General features: G+C 50.7%; 3 protein-coding genes and 1 non-coding gene across 8 annotated transcripts; 1 reads left to right on the forward strand and 3 right to left on the reverse strand.

The window, feature by feature from the left end:
• On the forward strand, nt 1-3010 carry LOC119140534 (zinc finger protein 883-like). 4 transcript variants are annotated; one of them, XM_037371971.1, is made up of 3 exons: nt 1-53; nt 619-736; nt 935-3010. In XM_037371971.1, the coding sequence occupies exons 2-3, from the start codon at nt 658-660 to the stop codon at nt 2521-2523; spliced, it is 1668 nt and encodes a 555-aa protein (XP_037227868.1). In that variant the 5' UTR covers nt 1-53; nt 619-657; the 3' UTR covers nt 2524-3010. The 4 variants fall into 4 exon arrangements, with proteins under 4 accessions (XP_037227868.1, XP_037227867.1, XP_037227869.1 ...); XM_037371970.1 differs by lacking the exon at nt 1-53 and adding an exon at nt 63-266; XM_037371972.1 differs by lacking the exon at nt 1-53 and adding an exon at nt 63-236.
• Nucleotides 3011-6493: 3483 nt separating this feature from the next.
• On the reverse strand, nt 6494-9247 carry LOC119140549 (zinc finger protein OZF-like). Of its 2 annotated transcripts, none has more exons than XM_037372001.1 (2): nt 8816-9247; nt 6494-8597 (listed from the first exon to the last, which is right to left on the reverse strand). In XM_037372001.1, exons 1-2 carry the CDS (start codon nt 8892-8894, stop codon nt 7306-7308), a joined length of 1371 nt encoding a protein of 456 aa, XP_037227898.1. In that variant the 5' UTR covers nt 8895-9247; the 3' UTR covers nt 6494-7305. The 2 variants fall into 2 exon arrangements, with proteins under 2 accessions (XP_037227898.1, XP_037227900.1); XM_037372003.1 differs by having other exon boundaries at nt 6494-8594; nt 8816-9246.
• Nucleotides 9248-10881: 1634 nt separating this feature from the next.
• Nucleotides 10882-10963, reverse strand: TRNAL-AAG. The gene has a single exon. It is a non-coding gene; the product is annotated as a tRNA-Leu (tRNA).
• A 2093-nt stretch (nt 10964-13056) lies between these two features.
• LOC119140543 (zinc finger protein 501-like) lies at nt 13057-17829 on the reverse strand. The gene has a single exon (XM_037371994.1). It carries the CDS (start codon nt 15329-15331, stop codon nt 13865-13867), a length of 1467 nt encoding a protein of 488 aa, XP_037227891.1. The 5' UTR covers nt 15332-17829; the 3' UTR covers nt 13057-13864.
• Nucleotides 17830-21979: the final 4150 nt, after the last annotated feature.

A 21979-nucleotide genomic window follows, 5' to 3' on the forward strand; every position in this document is an offset into this window, starting at 1 on the left:
AGGGGCGGGAGCAGCGCGGAGCGGCCGCGGGCAGCGCCGGCGGAGGGGCCGGGGTAGGAGAGGGACGGGACCGGGGCGGGGACCGGGGATAACACGGCCCGGGGAGCAGCGGGATCGCGGAACAGAGGCCGGGGCAGCACCGGGAGCAGCGCTGGGGACGGTACCAGGGCGGTACCGGGGGCAGCACCGGAGGCAGCCGGGAACGGAACCCGGGCACGGGGACATGCGGAGCGACTGTCAGGAGCAGCACCGGGGACCGTGCCGGGGTTGGGGCGGGGGGTAGCGCGGAGGGGATGCGGAGGGGCGGCCCAAGGGCCACCGGGGACGGTTGGGTGGGCGACACTGGGACCGTGGAGGGGCAACTGGGGGCAGCCAGGAGTAGAAACTGGGGGGGGGGGGACGGACGGGGGACGGGACACGGGGAGATGCGGAGGGGCAGCCTGGGGGGCACCGGGGCCATGAAGGCATGGGTGGGAGCAGCACCAGGGGTAGGTAGCGGGGCATCGCTGTGGGTCGGTGCCAGGGGCTGTGGGGGGCTCTGCCTGCCAAGGGCCAAGGTGGGCTGGGTGCTTGCTGCTGTGGTGGTACCAGGGCTGGGGGGGTCTCTGTTGATTCTAGCCCTTGGAGCAGGGGTTCCCTTTCCTGAAGCTGCCTTGGATGGAGCGAGCCAACGAGCTGCTGGACCCCAATCCTCAGCCAGGAAAAGAAGGGGAGACCCTGGGAGACCCCCTTGCAGGTGAGGAGCTCATTCCCATGGTGGAAGGACCACCCAAGCCCCACCACCATGTCTCTCCCCCCACTTTCATCCTCCCTGAATCTGTTGGGGTTGAGGGTGAAGAAGTGGCGGAGCTCCGCACCTGCCCTTCACCGTCCCCTGCCATGACATGGTTTCCCTTCAAGAAATCAAGACATTGCTCTTGTTTGCAACCCATAGCAGCATGTGCCGCCAGAATGAAGGAAGAGCCGAACCTGAAGCGAGAAAGTTCTGAGCGAGGGCACGGAGTTGCAAAACAGGAAGGAAATGAGAGCAAGACGAGGCTGGGAGAGGATAAACTCATCACTCACGGAGGAAACCAAAAAATCACCAACGAATCCAAAGCCCAGTACAGAACCGCAACCAGGGATAAGAAGTACATGTGCAACGAGTGTGGAAAAAGCTTCGGGCAGAGCTCCAACCTTATTGTGCATCAGCGGATCCACACCGGAGAGAAACCTTATAAATGCCACGAATGTGGGAAGTGCTTCAGGCAGAGCTCAAACCTCATCGTCCACCAGAAGACTCACACAGGAGAAAAGCTCTACGAGTGCCCCAAGTGCCAGAAGTGCTTCCCAGACAGGTCACTGCTTATCAGGCACAAGAGGGTCCACATAGGAGAAAAACCTTTTAAATGCCAGCAGTGCAGGAAAAGCTTCCTTCACCAGTCAAGACTTCTTGTCCACGAGAAGGTGCATGTAGGAGAACAACTCTGCCAGTGTACTGAGTGCGGGAAACACTTCAGGGAAAAATCCAAGTTGCTGCAGCATCAGCGGCAGCACATGGGAGAGCGACGCTACAAGTGCTATGAGTGCGGGGAGGAGTTTGGGCAGAGCTCGGACCTCAACCTCCATCAGAGGATCCACGTGGAGGAGAAGCTCTACCAGTGCTCCACGTGCAAGAAGTGCTTCAAGGACAGGTCCACCCTCATCAGGCATGAGACGGTGCACACAGGGGAAAAGCCCTACAAATGCCACGAGTGTGGGAAGAGGTTCACCCGCAGCTCGGACATCATTGTCCACCAGCGGACACACACCGGGGAGAAACCCTTCCAGTGTCCCGAGTGCGGGAAGAGTTTCAGCCACCGGTCAAATCTTTTCCGACACCAGAGGATGCACACAGGGGAGAAGCCGTATAAGTGTGAAGAGTGTGGGAAGCGATTTGGGCAAAGCTCAGAGCTTATCGTCCACCAGCGGACCCACACCGGGGAGAAGCCCTACCACTGCTCTGAGTGCGAGAAGTTCTTCAGAGGAAGGTCAACCCTCTTCAGGCACGAGAGGCTGCACACAGGAATCAAGCCATACGAATGCAGTGAGTGCGGGAAAAGCTTCGGGCAGAGCGGAGACCTCATCGCACACCAGCGCTTCCATACAGGTGAGAAGCCCTACCAGTGCTCCCAGTGCCGAAAGTTCTTCAGCAACAGGTCCAGCCTCGTGCGGCACCAGCGGCTCCATGCTGGTGAGAAGCCCTACAAGTGCCACGAGTGCGAGAAGAGCTTTGGGCAGAGCTCAGACCTCATCGCCCATCTGCGGACTCACACTGGGGAGAAGCCCTACCCCTGCCCGGCCTGTGGGAAGAGCTTCAGCAGGAAATCCAACCTCATCGTGCATCAGAGGGTGCACAGAGGGCTTTGCAAGTGCCAGAAATGCGGGAGAAGCTTCCAGCCCAACTCACATTTTGGCATGACAGTGGGGAAGGACTCTCGCCAGTGCCCCCAGTGTGCAGAGGGTTTTGAGAAGGGATCAGACCCCATCGAACACCAGAGATAACACCAGGGAGAAACAGCTTTGCGAGTGCTCCAAGCAGTGAAGGAGTTTTGGGAAGAGTTGAGATGCTGTACATGAAAGAGAAAAAATCAGCGCTTCTCCTAAATAAAATTCTTCAAAGACTGCAAAAGTGGGGAAAAAAAATAACCCCACCCCATGCAAATGATCTAAAGTAGGCTGATGACTAAATAATATACTTTTTTTTAATGCTAATTATTTCCTCTTATTATTGCGTTTACTCAATAGGTCCATGATCCACTCACTCCCACCACTCCTCAGTCAAACCATCTCCTGTTTCAGGCTTTACGTCATCCCATCATCTGTCTTTAAAGCCTTTAAATCACCCTTCCTTAAATCCTTTGACATTTTCCAGGCTGGGTACCTTTCAGCACCTCAAAGATACTGTAGAAGTCCATCTTCCTCTGCACATCCTTCCCTCGCCTTTGTATGTATGCACCTCAATAAAAAAGGGCCCTCTGTTCCTAAGGAATATCATCTTTTCCTTGTATTTTTCTGCTAGCTAAATAGCTAGATATTACATTATTATTTGCTCTTGCACAGCAGGGAGAAGTTGCTGCTGTTAAAAAGCGAAGAGGGGAAAACTGCAAAGAGCTTCCTAAAAGATGTTGGTGACCAGGGGGTAGGAGCTGCCTGTTTATAAAGTAGGAGAAAACAGTGAGATCTTGGTGAAACCCAGTGTCTGGGAACTGGCCTGGGGCTGGTCCTTGTCCCTTCCAGTTTTGCATCCTGGAGGAAAGCAAGCTTTGGGGAAATCGCACTTTCCCAATAGGTTTTGGGGGAGTTGGGGGTGTGTGGGTGTGGGGGTACGTGAAGGAGTCAGGTGGGTTTCTCTTGTTCCTGAGCTGGGGTTGAGCTTGGAAGCTGCTCAGATTTGGTTAGTGGAGCCAAAACAAGCCTTGGTGCAGGAAGCTCCAACTAAAGCCTGACCACGACTGGGAAATCTGGTCTCTTTGGCCAGACTATTTCTGCCTTGGTTTCCAGAAGAGCCAGCAGCTGCTTGGCTTTGCCGTGCCAGACACAGGCTCACAGGGATGAAGACCACCTTCAAGTCCTTTACCAGGCTTTCATGACCTAGCATGAGAGACGGCCCATAGCCATTGGGGTGCTCCAGGTATTTTATGAAGAGCTTGGTTCTTTGGTTTCATCTTCCTCTTCCCTTTCCTCTTCTTTGTGCAGTGGGACCTACTTCCCATTCCCTTTTCTCTCCTTATCTCCTGCTTTCCTCCGAAATACTTAGAGCTGCCCATGGTGGCCACCACAGCAAAGATCTGCAGGAACACCATAGAAATGGTATCACCGCTGCTTGCTGCGTGGTTGTTGCCACCTTTTCTGTTGATGTAGCTGCCCTATAACTTTCTGACCTTAAACCAGCACTAATCTCCAATGCATTTAGAACCCAGGTGGTCTGTTGGGGCAGCCAATGTATCACTGATAGCCAAAACTGAGTATCTAAGCTGTAATTGTTACACCACAGTGCTGCTTTGATATAAGATGGTAGTTGGTTTCTCCCGTGCCACTCTGCAGGGTTGGGTTGGAGTTGCATTAATAATGTCCTGGCTGTGAACTGGTGGTGAGGGTCACATCACACAGTTTCTGAATGTTGTGAATGGATAGATGGTCCAGAAGAGGTTTATCTAGGGTTTGGATAGAGAAGTGAGAGTATCACTATCACTTCTTGGCCAAATTCAGGTCTGTGGCTACTTATGTGTCATCACGGCCACCCTAGACCTTAAAGTGGTCTCTGGCAAGCCCAGGCACCTTCCCAGTAGGGATCTCCCCATCTCCTGGGCACCAGCTGACAAGGTGATGGGACCATTCCATATAGCAATGGGTCACCTAGCCGAAAGCAAGAGGACAGGGTTGTCCAGCCACAGCCCTCCTGGATGCAGACAAGGAGATCAGGGTGTCCCTGCTCTCATTCCTACTCTCCATCCCATGTCCTGCAGGGTTAGAAGTAATAATATCATTTACAAGCAGACAGTGCAGCAGAAAGGGGAAAAGACAGAAGATAAAAGATGGGACCCTGGGGTGCAGCTCTCACCTCTGCAAGGGTCTCCTGGGGTCTCCGGTTCCTCTGTTGGGGATTGGCTTTCTGTTACTCCATCCCGTCAGCTCAGTCTGGCTCTGGAGCAGCTGGCTAGAGTGGGCAGGGTCGCTGCCATCCTTGGGAGGAAGAAAACTGCTTCTCTAAGGGGAGAGAAAACAAATATATGATAAATCCTTCTCACACATGAGATGCTGCTGTGTGGTAACACTCCACGTCATCGTACCCACCACACAAATAGCATTTGGGACAATTAATAGGTGGATTTCTTGCAGCAGTAGGAAATCCTGGAGTAGTTCAACCTGGAGGGCATCCCTGGACCATCCCCATGCTCAAAGGCAGAGCCAACACCTTCGCTTCGCTCCGAGCTGTGTCCAGGTGAGGGCTGAACCTCTCCAAGGACAGAGACACCCCCTCCCCATAATCTGGGGAGGTCTCATACATGATGATAATTTTTCCCCTTTGCCATAATTTTCCCTTGGTGAAGGGTGAGGGATCCATCCATGTGCCCCCCCCACCCCTGGCCCCTTCCCCCGAGTGGATGCAAAAAGTGTTGCCCCCCCACTTTCGTCTTCTCTCCAGGCTGTAAAACAGCCGTAGAAGCTAAAAAACCACCCACCCCCCAATATTTTTTTAACAAAAAAAACCACCCTGGAAAAGGTTTCATTTTTTTGCAAGGGGAACTTTTCCCGGCTCTATCCCGGGCCGGGGTGAGCGGGACCACTGGTGCTAAGTGTCCTAGGAGCAGTGCCGAAGACGGCCCTCTCCACACACCCCCCCTCCCCGGTACCAGAGCAGACAGCGATGCCCAGGCAGCTCTGGCGCTGCCTCGGTCCTTCTCCACCTGGGCCCACAACAGCTCCATGAATGCTTCTGCACCTTCCTGTCTGCCACGTCCCCAGCCACCTGGCTACCCCCCTTCACATCCCTGGGTCCCCCCCCTTGGATGCCTGGGTCCCCACCACTGGATCTCTGGATCTCCGCCCAGACATCTGGGTGCCCCCCACCCCAAACACCTGAGTCCCCATCCCAGCTCCCATCCCAGCTCATTGCAACCCAGGTGTGGACCTCTGTGGTCACAGGAGGGTGGGTTTTGAAGGGGTTGGTGTACCCCACCCCACCTGGGACCACCCTTCACCTGCTGCCATGTGGCTCAGGGACTGCATGTGGCCTTAGCAGGACCTTACCATCCCTCCATGGTGACCCTTTTACCATCATGGAGCATCTACAGAGCGGGGGGATCCACCCTATCCTCTTGCCGCGACCTGCTGCTGGATGGGGACAGTACTAGGATGTTGGCGCATCCCTTGGACACTCCCCACTCCAAAAGCCTTCAAGCCTGCTGCCCACCAGCCTGGTTCTGCTGGAGCAGCACCAGTGTCCAGCTCAACCCTAGATGTTCCCCCACCCCATGGGCTGCCCTCCCGGCTTCTTCCCCACCATATAATCCTTCAGTATCAGTGGGATTGGAGATGTTGGATGCCCACCAAAGTCAAGGGAAAAACCAACCTGCACTGTGGGTCTGAAGATGTAGGTGAGGGTCCACCCAGAATTTTGGGCACAGGCATGGAACTTTTTGGACCGGTACCATCACTGTGGTCTCTGGGCTGTGCCACAGAGCAGCTTCACACCACCAGAAGCTGAAGCTGGTTGCACACTCCAGCCATAACACCAGTACTGGGACCAGTTTGACCCCAAGGTGACAAGAGGCAGGCACAGAGGGTGCCTGGGATGGGGAGAGTGGAGACCTGCATCCCGAGACTGCCACATCCTCCCAGTAAAAACCCACCAGCCCAACACAGAGCTCTCACTGGTGTTTCTCATGGTGGCACGGTTATCCCACCCATGGCACCAGCACAGATGACCACCCTCCTGCAAGCCACAATGATGACCCAGAGCATGCCACCAAAGGCAAGAAACAGGTTATTTATTGAATATTTGATATAAATTGCCTCCAATGGTTTCCTTTTGGGCCACTAATCCTTTTAGTTCATGCTCTTTTCACTGAAATCTCACTCTTATCCCTTGGATTGCCTGGAGGATGCCCTCTCCTGTCCCCAGCAATGACAGTTGTTTTAATTTTCTCCACCATTTAAAACATCTACACCTGCCAGAGGAAAAATGCTTATTCCTCTAATACTCCTCTAGCAATATAAACTTTCCTTATATTTTTATCATATGCACAAATATCTAGTATGAAAATAAAAATCTCCTTAGGAACAGCCAACCCATTTTTTTTAAGTTGAGGTTTAATGCATCAAGGCTGGATGTGTGACAGACACTTGGACAGGGGCAGGGACCATGTCTCAGCTAACCTTAAAAAAATGCAACAGCAAGGTGTTAGGGAAAAAAAAGAAGGAATAGGATGATAGAAGGGCTCTCACCATGGAGAAAACAGTTTGGATGAAGCTTCTGGGGGAGCTAAGTGAAGGCTACTGAATGATCTACATGATAATGTGAGGAATTAGGAGGAACTGGCCTTTTTCCATCACTGATGAACCCATGCTGTAGTGTTGAACTCTTTTTTTCTTCCCCTGAGTAGTCTCTGACTTAAAAAAAAAAAAAAAAAAAAAAAAAAAGGTTAAATCTCACACAGGAAGATGTCCCACGCTCCTCTCATTTCTTCTTCTTTTGTGTGATCTTGGCGCCAAGCCAAGCCAAGATAAGCCAAGCCATTTCTCCTCTTCCAGGCACTTGGGAGGATTTTTTTCTCCTCTGCATCACCTCTGCTGATCAAGGAGGCCTGATGCCTCCTTGAGGGGCTTTGTACACTCGGAGCACAGGGACAAGCTGTCCTCCATGCCCACGTTCCTGGCAGCACCAGTGCTAGAGTCTTCCTCTGAGCTCTTCCCACATTTTGAGCGTTCTCCAGTTCTGTGTCTTCTGTGTCCCTGCTGATGAACGATGAGGCTGGATTTCCTGGTGAATCTCTTCCCGCACTCGGCACAGGGGTAGGGCTTCTCACCTGTGTGGGTCCGCTGGTGAGCGATGAGGTCTGAGCTCTGCCCGAAGCTCTTCCCACAGTCGTGGCATTTGTAGGGCTTCTCCCCCAGATGCCATTTCTGGTGTTTAACGAGGCTGGATTTATTGCAGAAGAACTTTCCACACTGTGAGCAGTGGTAGGGCTTCTCTCCTGTGTGAAAACGTTGGTGGGTGATAAGGTCCCCACTCTGGCCAAAGCTCTTCCCGCACTCAGAGCACTCATAGGGTTTCTCTCCTGTGTGTAACCGCTCATGCCTGAAGAGCCCATACCTCCCCCGGAAGGATTTTTCACACTGGGAGCACTGGTAGGGCTTCTCCTCAGTGTGCGTTCGCTGATGGATGGTGAGCTCTGATCTCCGGGCGAAGGTTTTCCCGCACTCGTGGCAGGTGAAGGGTTTCTCCCCAGTATGTACAATCTGATGGGTGAAGAGGTTGGACCGTTGGCTGAACCTCTTCCCGCACTCAGAGCACTCAAAGGGTTTCTCTCCTGTGTGAATCCGCTGATGGACAATGATGTCCGAGCTGCGGGTGAACCTCTTCCCGCACTCTAGACACTTGTAGGGCTTCTCTCCCGTGTGCACTCTCTCGTGTCTGATGAGGGTCGACCTGTCCTTGAAGAACTTCTCACATGTTGAGCACTGGTAGGGCTTTTCCACCATGTGACTTTTCTGATGGGAACTAAGGTCTGAGCTTTCCCCAAACTCCTTTCTGCACTCTTGGCATTTAAAAGTCTTTACTCCTCTGTGCAACCTCTGATGGCAAATGAGCTCTGACCTGTCCTGGAAGCATTTCTTGCAGTGGGAACATTCATAGAGACTTTCTTCTGCAAAAAGCTGCTGATCTCCCTTGCCATGGGTGAATTCATCCTTCTGCTCCATCCCCAGGCATCCCTCCATCCCCTGGTTGCTCTCAGAAGCTCTTCCATGGTTATTCCCTTTAGATTTTACCACAGTTTCACCCTCTTCAGCTCCACCAGGACATCCCTGGTCTGCACGGTGCCCTTCACCCTCCATCTGCATCCTGTCTCCTGCTGGGTTAGATGGAAATTGAGTTATGTTTTGCCCCAGGATGGAACAGTACCCAAATACATTGGTGGCTGTTTCCAGGGTCCACTGAGTTGTGGGCTGGAGGATGACTGCAGAGGGATGATTTTCAAAGGAGCACCCCACCAATATGACCCTCACCCACTGATGGGAGTGAAATGAAAGGAACACCTGGTGGCTCCTCTCCCGTACCCCAATTTCTCACCTGCATGGATGCGCCCAGAGCCGCCCATCTCCTCTCTCACCATGGGACCAGGTGCCACCGTCTCTCCCCCTTCTTCCATGCAGAGGCCGATTTGGGGCCAGAAAGCCCTATTTTGGGGGCAGATACACTGCTGTCAGTGCTCCCTTCCCCAGGAGTGCACAGCCAAATCACGGGTGGGACACCCGCTCTTCCCCAGGGTGGGAGGATGGTTTTCCACGACCCCTTTGATTGCGATGCCGTCTCCCCCACACCCGAAATCACACAGCACAGCACCCCTGGGCCACTCTTTATCCTCCCCTTGGGGTAAGCGATGCTGTGGGTCGCCTGACCCCTGGGGCTGGGCGATGCGGTCCTGTCCCGCCAGGGTCCCCAGGATGCTCCGCTCAGCTCTGCCCGCAGCAGCCGCAGCCGCTCTGCGTTGCTGGCCGGGTTGCTGTGCTGAGGCACAGGAAAAAGCCAAGGGGGAGGTGCGGGGGAGGGGAGACAGTTCCGGCTGTGCTGAGGCTGTTTGGGAGATGCCTGTGTTTATTTACCAGCTCCCTTCATGCCTGGCTGATCTCCATCCCTTGGTGGCAGATGTGAGAGGAAATGAGGACCGTCAAGACGGAAGCCTGAAAAAATTTTAAAAAATAAATTGGGGGTAAGAGGGGGGGGGGTGGAAACAGGGTAAAGGCTCTTCCTCTTCCTTGCTGCAGCGTGGGGGTGTGTGCCGTGCAACAGGGCTTTTGTTCACGGATAAACCGTATGGGCTTTCTCCAGGACCCTTGGTTTTCTGGAAGTGATGAAGATCCCTGTCCCAGACCCTGAGGCTTGGATCAAGGTACAGTGGTAGCTTGCTCGATTCCCAGCGTGCAGTCCACCGACTGGGCTGGTAATGAGTAGATCTGTGTAACTCCTCTCCCAGAGGCATGCCATCGAGGAGAGGCAGGACCAAAAGCATTACGTCTAAATATGTGTGTGCAGGACATGGCTGCTGTTGGCTTCTGCTCTCTCCAGAGGCCAGTTTTTTATAGCACTTGCTTTGTTTTGCACTTATTTAGGATGACCCAGGCTCCTGCCTGTGCTTATCAAAAATGCTCAGGGCTCCTGAACCAGCAGACATCTCCTGTCAGTGTTTTTCCCCATTATAACCATGTTGTCTTTATGGCTGCTCCCATTGCAGGGGACCCCCCTGCATGTTCCCTGCTCCCCACATCTCCAGGTGGTCCTGGCACTGTCCTGAGCACGTAAGGTGCTCTCAGCTGGCAAAAAGATGAGCTGCACTGGAGGCTGAGCATGCACAAGGGGTACGTGCATGGGGGCATCGTCCTGGGGAGCCACCTGCACGCCAGCCAAAAGCTGGAGAACCTGGTGGAGCTGGGACTGGAGGGCTGGAGGCCCCTGACAGTGGAGCTGGAGGGGATGTGCCTGCAGGTGGGGTGGCCTTGGGGTGTTCCTGCATGTGGGGAGGGCTGTGATGGGCCCGAATTCCCATGTATCCCTGCATCAAGGGCACGTTGGGTTTGCAGGATGGTGGGGATGGGGTCTGGGATGGCTTCTGCACTGCTGTGGGTCCCACCGTGTGGGACCAGGCACTGAGTCTGTTGTGCTTCCCTTCTCCAGGACATCAGGAGCACCATGAGTGAGTACGTCCCATCCTGGGCACCCTTAGTGTGGGATGCCATGGGTGGGCTCCCGGGGAGTTCTTAAAGGGACCCCAAGGTGGGCAGAGGCAGGGTGGTAGGCACCGCGCTGTGGGGATGGGCGAGGGGGGTTTGGGGAAGGTGGGATCTGCTGCGTGGGGTGGTGTGACAACCACCCATCGTGGTGCCCTGGAGTGTTGCACCCCACCATTGGCAGAGCTCAAAATGAGTTCCCCTAAAATCCTCTGGAGCCAGAAGAATGAACGTGGGGGGAGCAAAGAGGGGAAGGCCCAGCACACCGGTGCCTCTCTGGTACTGGGAAAGCCCCAAACTAGCATACAGTACTCCTCCAGATGTCAGCTCCCCCCTCCACACACAGGCCTCTGCAGCTGTGGCACCACCCCGTGCTGCAGCTGTGCTCCCTGTGGAGCCCAAAAAAGCATCTGGCAGCGGTGGGATTCGAACCCACGCCCCCGAAGAGACTGGAGCCTTAATCCAGCGCCTTAGACCGCTCGGCCACACTACCCTGCTGGAAAAAGTTCAACTCATTACATGAAACAGGAAGACAAAAATTGGTGAATCCCACAAAATTCTTAGGGGGTTGTGAGATGGGAATGAGTTCTCAGCCCTTTCCTGCCACCCTGGGGGTCACGCTATCCTTGGGTTCATTATGGAAAATAATACGAAAAGAAATCGGGAATTCTGCAAAATTCGTAATGGGGGGGGTTTAAAGCGAGTTGGGAAATGGGGTCTCAGCCCTGTCCTGCCACCCTGGGGGTCCCGCTCAGCTCCTTGTCCCTTTGGAAGCCAAAGGACAGAGCTCTGGCTAGGTAACACGAACAAGGGAGCTTGGGGACAGTTCCCAGATGCCCAGAACCTCCTGGTTTTGGTCTTGTCCCCAGTTTTCTGCCCAGCTTCACTGCTGCAACTTACACAAACCCTGGCAGCCTTTTTGTTTTTTTGTTGTTGGTTTGTTTTTTTTTAATCAATAAAAACTCTGGCATTTCCAAAGAAAGGATAGTGGATGTTTGTAGAAATTTATCCCAAACACCCATGGGTTGGGTTTTTTTTTTCCTCAAATACAGGTGAATCAAAATTCCATTGACACTCCCAGGGGAAAAAGCCATTATTTTCTGCAGTGGTCCAGCTGTCATCCTTTTTGGGGATATACAATTGCTCTAACCCTCAAATTCCCCCAACGATGGACTTTGATTTGGATTTGGATTTGCAGGTGGGGACAGGCAGCTGACTGCCCTCATCCCCACTCCATGGCTAGGCAGACCATGGGGGGCTCAGCATCGCTCCCTCCCTGGGTCAAGCCAAGGATGAAGAAGGATCACAGGATGCCAGCGGAGGCCCCACTGTTGGTGTAGAGGTGGGTCTGGTCGGTGGCATTGCAGAAGTTCATTTATCCACCTTTGCAATCCAGGTAGATCTCCACTCGTCCTCATACAGGAGGAAGCTGGGATAAACAGAGGCAGGGTCCAAGGTCAAGTCCACTGGAAGGAAGAGAAGGTGGTCACAGTTAGGGTATATTGATGCTATGTGATGCCCAGCACCATGTGCCACGCTCGTCCAAAATCCTGCGAGACAACACGAAACTACCTTGATGGGGACATCCGCACAAATGGTTGTGCATCTGCAACCCTTACCTGGTCCAGATGAGTGGAAGCACATCTGGAGCACCATACAGGTGAAAGCACATCTGGAGCTTTGCAGGATACATCTAGAGCACAATGTCATGCCACATCTGGAGTGACCTGGGGTTGAGGTGACATCTTGGATGTTGCGTGTTGCCATATCTGGAGTGTGTGGAGGGGTGAGGCCACATCTGGAGAGCTCTGACCACTTCTGGGCAGCCCAGTACCAGACCAGCACTGGCATGCTGAATCCCGGTGGAATGTTGGACCCAGCCACTCTTCCCACTGAACATCCAGGGGAAGGATCCAGCCCAGATCCATCTCTTGCCTCTGCCCCAGTCTTCCTCACTTCCTCCATGTTCTTCTGGCTCCAGAGGATTTTAGGGGAACTCATTTTGAGCTCTGCCAATGGTGCGGGTGCAACACTCCAGGGCACCACGATGGGTGGTTGTCACACCACCCCACGCAGCAGATCCCACCTTCCCCAAACCCCCCTCCGCCCATCCCACAGCGCGGTGCCTACCACCCTGCCTCTGCCCACCTGGGTCCCCTTAAGAACTCCCCGGGAGCCCACCCATGGCATCCCACACTAAGGGTGCCCAGGATGGGACGTACTCACTCATGGTGCTCCTGAGGTCCCTGGAGAAGGGAAGACAACAGACTCAGTGCCTGGTCCCACACGGTGGGACCCACAGCAGTGCAGAAGCCCATCCCAGACCCCATCCCCACCATCCTGCAAAACCCAACGTGCCCTTGATGCAGGGATACATGGGAATTCGGGCCCATCACAAGCCTCCCCACATGCAGGAACACCCCAAGGCCACCCCACCTGCAGGCACATCCCCTCCAGCTCCACTGTCAGGGGCCTTCCAGCCCTCCAGTCCCAGCTCCACCAGGTTCTCCAGCTTTTGGCTGGCGTGCAGGTGGCTCCCCAGGACGATGCCTCCATGCACGTACCCCTTGTGCATGCTCAGCCTCCAGTGCAGCTCATCTTTTTGCCAGCTGAGAGCACCTTACGTGCTCAGGACAGTGCCAGGACCACCTGGAGATGTGGGGAGCAGGGAACATGCAGGGGGGTCCCTCACCCCTGCCTCCAGTTTCCCAACTGAGCAGTCAAATTATGGTCCTGCACTCCCTGAAACCCAGTTCCACTTTAATGTACCTCATTTGAAAGCAGGTACCCACAAACAACGTGTCACAGCCAGGCCAAATTCATTGTGGTGTATTTTGAAGGTGGCAGTAGAAAAGTCAGGTGAGAGACAGTGAGCACAAGGGGGAAATTGGGGAAGAAACTGTGTTTTTGGAAAATGCTCTATCCGACAAAAGCAATGATCCAAACAGACCAAACCTTCTGGGTATGGTGACCCCTCGCTTTCAGGGTGGGCCTTTTCTTAACATATTTAAATGTCTTTGAAGGTGGGAGGCCAAAAAGAGGCTTTTTAGCCTTTATAGGAGGACCTAGATTTCTACTCCAGCAGGTTCCTAATGTGTGAGCCATGTCAAGTGGTCCCTAAACCCCAGGCTCCATACCATCAGGGCATCTACGTCCCTGCAGCCAGCCCAGGGGTTGGGGACTGAGCAGCCCAGCGCTGTGCCTCAACCCACTGCTGCATGCCTGGTCCAGAGAACACCCACTGCCACTAAACGTGTGTGGAAGAAGGGTGTGAAAATTATGCTGAAATGCATTTCTGGGATGGATGAGCTGTGGGAAGGGGTATACACCCGTCCATCCATCCATCGCTGAGGTGGGCACCCTAAGGCTCCTTGAAGAGATTGGGAAAAACAAGTCATTGATTCGGACTCACCAGCAGCTCCTTGCGGAGATGCGTCTGCAGATGCTTCATGAGGGAAGAGCTGGACACGAAGCACTTGGTGCATTTGGTGCATTTATAAGGTTTCTCTCCGGTGTGGATCCTTTGGTGGATGATGAGGGTGGACCTGGCCCGAAAGCTCTTCTCACAGTAAGAACAGTGGTAGGGTTTCTCACCCGTATGAATACGCTGGTGCCTACGGAGTGTGGTGTTCTCTCGAAAAGCTTTCCCACAGTCGGAGCAGACATAGGGCCTAGGTCCTACATGGCTCTTCTGATGGAGGAGGAGGGCCGACTGGACAGTGAAGCTGATCCCACAGTCAGAGCACTGGTAGGGTTTCTTTACCAAGTGTTTTCTCCGGTGTTGTTTTAGAGCTGAGCTTTCAAAGAAGGCTTCACCACAGTCGGAGCACACATAGCCAGGCTTGTTGTCCCTGTGGGTACTGAGATGGGCTATGAAGACTGAGTGTTTGGGGAAGGTTTCCCCACACTCAGGACACTTATAGATCCTCTCCTCTGTATGAGTCTTGCGATGCTTGTTGAGGGATTTGTTGGCCATGAAGCTTTTCCCACAGTCGGGGCATTCATAGGGTCTCTCCCCAGTGTGTATCCTCTGGTGGATGATGAGAGTGGACTTGGAATTGAGTTTCTTCCCACAGTCTGGACAGATGAAGACTGCATCTTCTGTGTGTATCTTGCGATGCTTGTTGAGGGATTTGTTGGCCATGAAGGTTTTCCCACAGTCAGGGCACTTGTAGGGTCTCTCCCCGGTGTGTATCCTCCGGTGGATGATAAGAGTTGAGTTGGAAGTGAGATTTTTCCCACAGTCAGAGCACCGGTGCAGCCCATTCTCCAGGTGGAGCTTGCGATGTTTTCCAAGAGACTTGGCAGAAACAAAGTGTTTCTCGCAGCTGGGGCATTTGTAGGGTTTCTCCTGGCAGGGGGTCTTCTGATGGTCCTTTAGTGTGGAGCTGCACGTGAAACTTCTCCTGCAGTTGGAGCAGGTGAAAGGTTTCTCCCCCACATGGACCCTTTGATGCCGGCTGAGGGACGAACTACGGCTGAAGTTCTTCCCACACTTGCTGCAAGCGTGCTTGTGGTGCCCCAGCTGTCTTCCTGAGGGGCTCTTGGTGTTGGGTTTTCTCTCATTGTGGCTGGAAGAAGCAGATCTCCTTCGCGAGTTGCTCTTGTGGTACTTGTAGCCCAGGGAGATGTCACCTTTGGGTTTCCTCACCAAGCCACCCTGCAGCTCTTTGTCTTCCTCCTGGGAACTCTCCTCTGTCTCACTAGTCCATCCATTGGCTGCCAAGGGAAAAAAAAAAAAAAACCAAACCCAAACAACCCAAAATGAAAGGGAATCCACCTCTGCCTCCACCCTGAATGTGCTGGGGAGGGAGCATGAGGAGGGCTGGAGAGAAGGACCCAAAAAAGTGACTGATTTCATCCCTCAGTCCTACCTGGATCCACAAGAAACAGCACCCTCCTGCCAGGAGAAGCGTTTGTTACCTCTGGCTGCTGATGCCTAAATGTGTCCTTGCAGCCCTGAACCACCCTCCTCCCAGTCACACCAGTTTGCAGTAGCACCTTGCTTGGTGGAGGCAAGGAGCTATGACTGGCATCTCCATTTTGGGGTGTAAAACAAGTCCCTTACCTGAGTGAGAGAAGTTGGAGCCAGAGGAGCTCCCAGAGTCTTGGCAGCTTCTCCACCATTTCTTTCTCCTTGTCTGTAACCTCAAGAGGGGTCTCACCAGTTGTTCCTCCTCCTCTGAGCTCTGTATGTCGGGGATCCAAGCCTCCTCCTCTTGCTTCAGCTGAGCGAGCAGGTCAGGCTTATTATACATGGGGAAGCCTGCTCAGGTAGACAGTGTTGGATTACTGGGTAGATAATGACCAGTCTGTGATGCTTCATCACAGGAGACAGAGGTGTGACCTCAAAACTCATCCCTCTTCAAAAAGAGAGAGAAAATCCAGGTGCTCAGGTCTCCTGAGGAGGGAAGTCCTAGCAGGGTTTCCTGAGGGTATCTACAGGAGCTTTCCAGGTGATGGAGAAGTCATCCCAGGCAATAAGTGGCTTGAACCAGAGAGGAATCAGCCCCAAGACCACTTTGAGAAGACAGAAAAGCCCAGTGAGATGAGGAGCATTTGAGAAAGGCAGAGATTGTCCATCTGGAAAGACTCAGGGAATATGGAGCAGGAGGAAAAAAAGGAAGGCTGGAAAAACTGAGAAGTAAAACCACACATGCCAACTGTACAGCTTGGATGTGTCTGGCCCAAGTGACCTGCTCCCTGATTTTACTTTCAGAAAAATCTTAATTCGGGGCACAGTGCACAAGCCATGCTCTCAAATTAAGGGGTTGCAACCTGGTAAATCAGACACTTGGGTCCATTGGAACATCTACTCCAAGAGCAGGATGTTGGAGAAGGAGCATGTGAAGGAGGAGATTATGCTCAAGGACCGAGCTGCGTGTCAAAGCACGACTTTTATTAGTGCCCTTCAAGGCTGAATCGTTGGCATTAATTATTTCTTAGATGGAGTGGTGCAGCATGCCCGAGGATGGCATGGTCTTCTCACAGGCATCCTCTAGGAAATCAGCACTAACCTGAAAGGTTAAGCTGAAAAGGTTAAATACTGGTGCTACCCAGACCCAGAATTAAATCAGATTAGAAAAGAGCAAGAAGGACCATTAAAAAAATGGGAAACCTGTGGTACAGTGAGATTAAGTTGATATAAATTCATCTTATGATCAAGCCACTCAAAGTTGTATGAACCAGACCCCCAAAGCATTCCCCCCCCACCGAAGCACCCTAAAAACTCAACTGGAGAGTCAACGTTCCATCTTGCCTGCTCCCCTCCTGGATCCACAACTCACCATCTCAGGGCTGGAGGAGACCTGGGTAGTTCTCCATCCCCGTGGATGTCCCTTTTCAGATGGGCAGCAGCCATCAGGAGAGGGCACTGTGAGCCTGAAGGAGCTGCCGAGCCCCACCTCCCAGCCAGACATCCCTCTATCAAGTTGCCTCCTGTATTTTAACTAATTACTGGCAGTTTTACTCGTGGCGTAGGTGGGAGAAGAGCATCCATCTGCCCAGGTTGGGATGCTTGGAGCACCTCAGTGGGTGTCTTGAGGGACGTGGGTGTTGAGGAGAGTACCCCGTGATCTCGTTCATCTCCTGTTGAGGATGAAGACAAGGCTTGGGCATTTAAACTAAGTTCTCAGCTAAATTTCTTGGACAGTATTAATTAAAACCACCTAATTATAGAGCATCAAAGCACTGAAAAAGTCAAGAAAGCTCCATGAGTTGCCTCCCAGGGCAGAACAAGGAAAACCTGACAGGATTTAAGGTTGGTCCCACCACTCCCATGACCACTAGCATTACCTTCCCTTTCACTGGTGTTCACATACATCATATCCTGGGGAAAAATTACATTTATCCCAGGAACTGAGGTGGGAAGAGCAAACACAAGCAATTATCTTGGGCATGTGAAGTGGCATGAAACCTGGAAGCCCACCATGACTCTCTGATAGAGACACACGACCTCTGAAACATGAGAAATGAGGATTAGATTAGTTTCTTTTAAAAGGAGTCTTGTTGGTTGAAAGCAGGAGCTCCTGGAAAAGGCACGCAGGGAACGCCAGTGCTGGGAGAGGGGCTGGAGGGGTCCTCCTGCCCCACGGCCCATGAAGAGCTACGGGGCAGACCACCATGATGTCCCAGAAACTATGGGTGGGGGGTGACGTCCTTACCTGCTGGGAGGGCAGGGGGTTGGTTGGAGAATGGCCACGGCTTCCCAGTGGTGGTGACAGTCACCTCCTGGAGAGCCTCGGGCACCTGGGAGGGTTGTGTGTGTTTGTGTGAAAGGAATTAAATGGGCAACAAAGCAGCTACGTTTTAAAAACCAAAAATCTAAAATAAAGTAAGAACCAAAATTTTAAAAAAAGACCCCAAACCCCAAAATATAAAAGAACCCAAATTAAAAAAAAACCCAAACACAAAGAACCAAAATAAGAAAATCACAGAGAAACAAAGAATCACAAAGTAAAAATGAAGAATTAAAAATCCAAAAAACAGTAAGAACTAAATATTTTTTTTAAAAAAACGAAGAACTAAAATAAAAAAAATCAAGTAGGAACTAAAGAAAGCAAGGTAAGAAAGAAAATCTTACAAAAGAAATAAAAATTTAGAAAGAAATAAAAAGTAAGAGATAACATAAAAACCAAAGAAATAAAATAAAAAACCCCAAAGAAACACATAACCCCCCAAAGAAATACAATCTTTAAAACCGCAGACATAAAAAGTAAGAAATAAACTAAAAAAGACATAAAAATAAAGTAATAAAATAAAAAACTCATTAAAAAACAAAGAAATTAGGAAGAACAAAGAAATAAACAGAAAACACAGACACAAACCCCCATACAAATAAGCCAAATAAATAAAATTTTAAAAACTAATGTAAGAAATTAAAAACTAAAAACCAAAGTAAGAAATAAAATTTTAAAAAACACAAAGTAAGCCATTAAACTCAAACAAAGCAAGAAAAAATTTCAAAAAGCAAAGTGAGAAATAAATTCTACAAAACTACTTTAAAAAAGCAGTGGAAGGTGAGCAGCCCCCGCCCCGTGCGAGATCCCAGCCCTACCTGGGCCGGCTCCAGCGCGGCCATGGCCGGTGCCCCGCGGAGATCCCTGGCCCTGCGCATCCCCGGCGGTACCTGCGCGCCCGCCGCTGCCTCCCGCGGGCGGGGAGGGTCGGCCCGAGCCAACCCCGGCACCGCGGGGTGGGCGGGGATGGAGTCGGCCCGCGCCCCCCCGGCACCCCTTTTAGGGAGAAAAACGCCTTTTCCACCTATTCCCGCTTTTGTCCTTTTGGCCCTTTTTTTCCTTCCCCCCCCCCCCCCCCCGCCTTTATCCTTTTCTCCCTTTTTTGGCTCCTCTTTCTAACTTTTTTTTCGCTTTTTTCCACCTTTTTGCTCCTCTTTTACCTTTTTTCCTTTTTCTTTTCCTTCCCCCCCCCCCCCGCTCTTTTTCCTGTGTTTTTCCTTTTTTCCCTTTCTCCCCTTTTTCTCTTTTAACTTTCTCTCTTTTTTTAATTCTTCCTTTTCCCCTTTTATCTTTTTTTCCTGTTTCCTTCCCCCTTTTTCTTTTTTCCCTTTCTCCCCCTTTTTTCCCTACTTTTTTCCTTTTTTTTTCCTCCTCTCCCTTTTTTCTTCTTTTGTAACTGCAGCGCCTGAAGTTTCTCTTCAGAAATAAGAAATCTGGGGCTAAGAAACCCAATTCGAGCCCAAAATCCACCCGTGGCCAAGGAGGGAAGAAATAAAAATTGAGAAAATATTATTTTGCAGCTAAAAAAAAAAAAAAAGTGTCAGCCTGGGGATAGATTGCAGTTATTTTAAAGCTAAAATGGGGTTTTGTTCCCACACTTCTGTTCTGACAATGAAAATATCCAAAGAAAAGAAAAGAAATTGAAAACAAAATAATCTGTTTCTCAAGCAATTTTTTCATGTCCCTGTGGGATACTCAGTGCAGGATCCAAAGAAATTGTGGAGGAAAAAACCAAAATTTTGGGTTTACAGCGAATTTTTATTTCACCTGGGATTCGCAGTGCAGGATGGGATGTGATGCAGCTCCAAGCAGCAAAAACTCCCTAAAGAAATTACCAAAGGAAATTTATTTATCCCATGCAAGAAAAAAAAAAAAATCTTTAAAAAATGTGTAACTGTTCTGCTCCAAATCTTTTCTCCAAGAAAATAAATGCACATTGCTGAAAGTTGGTTGAAAAAAAATGAAATTTAGGTCTGCAGAGGGAGATTTTAAATTGCATTGTGGAGTTAAAGGGTTATTTGGGATCTTCCTTCACCCGCCCGCCCCCGCCCCCCCCCCCCCCCTTTTTTTAACACCTTCTTCAGCAGGGCCTACCCTTTTTTTCCCTGAAAAAAGAAAGAAAATCCCCGACAAATGTTTGTCATCGGGAAATGCGGTAATTTCTTTATCCCCTTTGATGAATGGGAGCTGTGGTTTCCCCCCCAGCTCCATTTCCTCCCCCACCACCTGAAAAAAAAAAAAGGGCCGATCTTTAGATTTTCACTCAAATTTAGGAACAAAACATCCCCATGCATTTCCAACAATGAAGAAAACAGCTTAGAAAAAAATATATTTCTAGAGGCATGTATGTTCCTTAGATAGAGGCTTAATCAGACATGTATGTTCCTTAGAGGCTTAATCAGACCTCATCCACCTCAAACTGCATAAAAGTATTGCAGCCGCAGAAAGACTAACAAATAATAATATGACACTATAAGAATCCAATAATGTAATAATAAATATTAATATATCATACAAGTATAATTGAAATATAAGGATATAATTAATTATAAAACCTAAGATTCTAATACAATAATAAAAGTAATATTAAATATGTAATATATAAACTTAAGTATATAACAAAATAATAAATAACTTTTCATCATCCTACATTCATGTCAATAAATTCTTTATTCACCATATGAGAAGCTTTTCCATTATTTACCCCAAAATCAAATTAGAAAAGAACACCTCTGTTTAATTTTCAAAGCCCACCCTTTACTACTTGAATAAATTTATTTACCCAAATAAAGTGGTTTGGATTCGTTGCCCATGGTCCAGATTGGTTTCTCCTCATCCTTTTCCAGCTGTAACTATTTATGGAACATTTCTCCCCCATCCAGACCTTAGATCATTATGGCATCACGACTGCACTCATTATATGTCTTTAGGTTGGCCTCCTGGATCAAAAAGAGTCCACAAAGGACCGTCTAACCACCAAGCCATCCCTGGTGGGATAAGGGAGGAGAAAAGCCAGGAGCAGATCTGTGTTTGAGGTGATGGAGGAGGTAAACCTGAAAGAGGAGCAAAGCAGAATAAGACTTCCCAGGACTGAAAATCAGACCCAACTCCATCCTGTCCTTCTCTGGGATGGTTTGAGGCATTATCATCTCTGTAACAGGGCTGGAGACCTTCATTTGTGGAGAACACATCCCGATAGAGACACTTCTTGCTAAAAGCATGGGAGATGGAGTCTATGCATAACCAGGTTCTCATGCGTGGGAATGTCAATCCATGCCACATTGCTCCACTCATCATCTCCTCATATCCACAGGTGGAGAGCTGATGGTGCAAGAGCCTGCCCTGGAGATGCTCATCCCCGGGGAAACAGGACCAGTCAACATGGAAATCAAAGCCACAGGGAAGAGGGGAACTGGTTTGGGAGGCTAGAGATGGGACATGATGAAGCAAGACCCTCCTCATCAGGGTGTAGGCCATGAGAGATGACCCAGGATGGGTCCGCCTAAAGGAATAAACACCCAGAGAATAGGAGTCAAAACCAAAAAGGAAATCTGAGCTCTGTAAGATGTCCCTTCTCCTGTATCTTGCTGGAAAACCTCCTCCTTTTCCCTGAGGGGAGGAAAACAAATGTATCCACCTTATCACCCCTGGTATCCAGGACCACCCTGCAGGTGCCAACTACCCTTTCTTCCCAAGATCACCCATCTGATGCATCCCTAATTCAGCCATTCAGCTGGAAAGTCTCCAGAGGCTTATTCCAGGGCCAAGGGGAGGGATCTGCACCTGCTCTTCCCCACCCCGCCTCCAGTTAAGGTAAAGTGTACAAAATCCCTCCTGGTTAGATTATTTTCCACCATCAACTACCCCAGAGCAACAAGCATCTTGATTACCTTTAAATAAGGTTAATTTAATTCCTTAAGGAGGCCCTTACAGACACTGTAACTCTTATTTAACATTATTTATCAGCATATTCATCATCATCACAAGATGCTGGGGTGAGATCTTCACCCAATGCACAAGGAAAATCCTCATAACTACATCCCTTCCCTGATGACTATTAATTAATTAGTAGTAAAGCAGCAGAGAAACCCCTCTCCCACCTACCAGAGCTGGGGTTTGACTATTTCAGGATGGGCCATGGGATGCGTTGCGTCGCACGGGGTCTCCAAACCATGATACTCCCCCATGAGATAAACCCACACTCCCATGTTCGCAGAGGCTTAATCCCCTTGCTTTGGTTGCAATTTAAGGACAAGCAGCAGGGGGGACAG

Source organism: Falco rusticolus, chromosome 22, assembly GCF_015220075.1.
Source record: "Falco rusticolus isolate bFalRus1 chromosome 22, bFalRus1.pri, whole genome shotgun sequence".
Classification (NCBI taxonomy): Eukaryota; Metazoa; Chordata; class Aves; order Falconiformes; family Falconidae; genus Falco; species Falco rusticolus.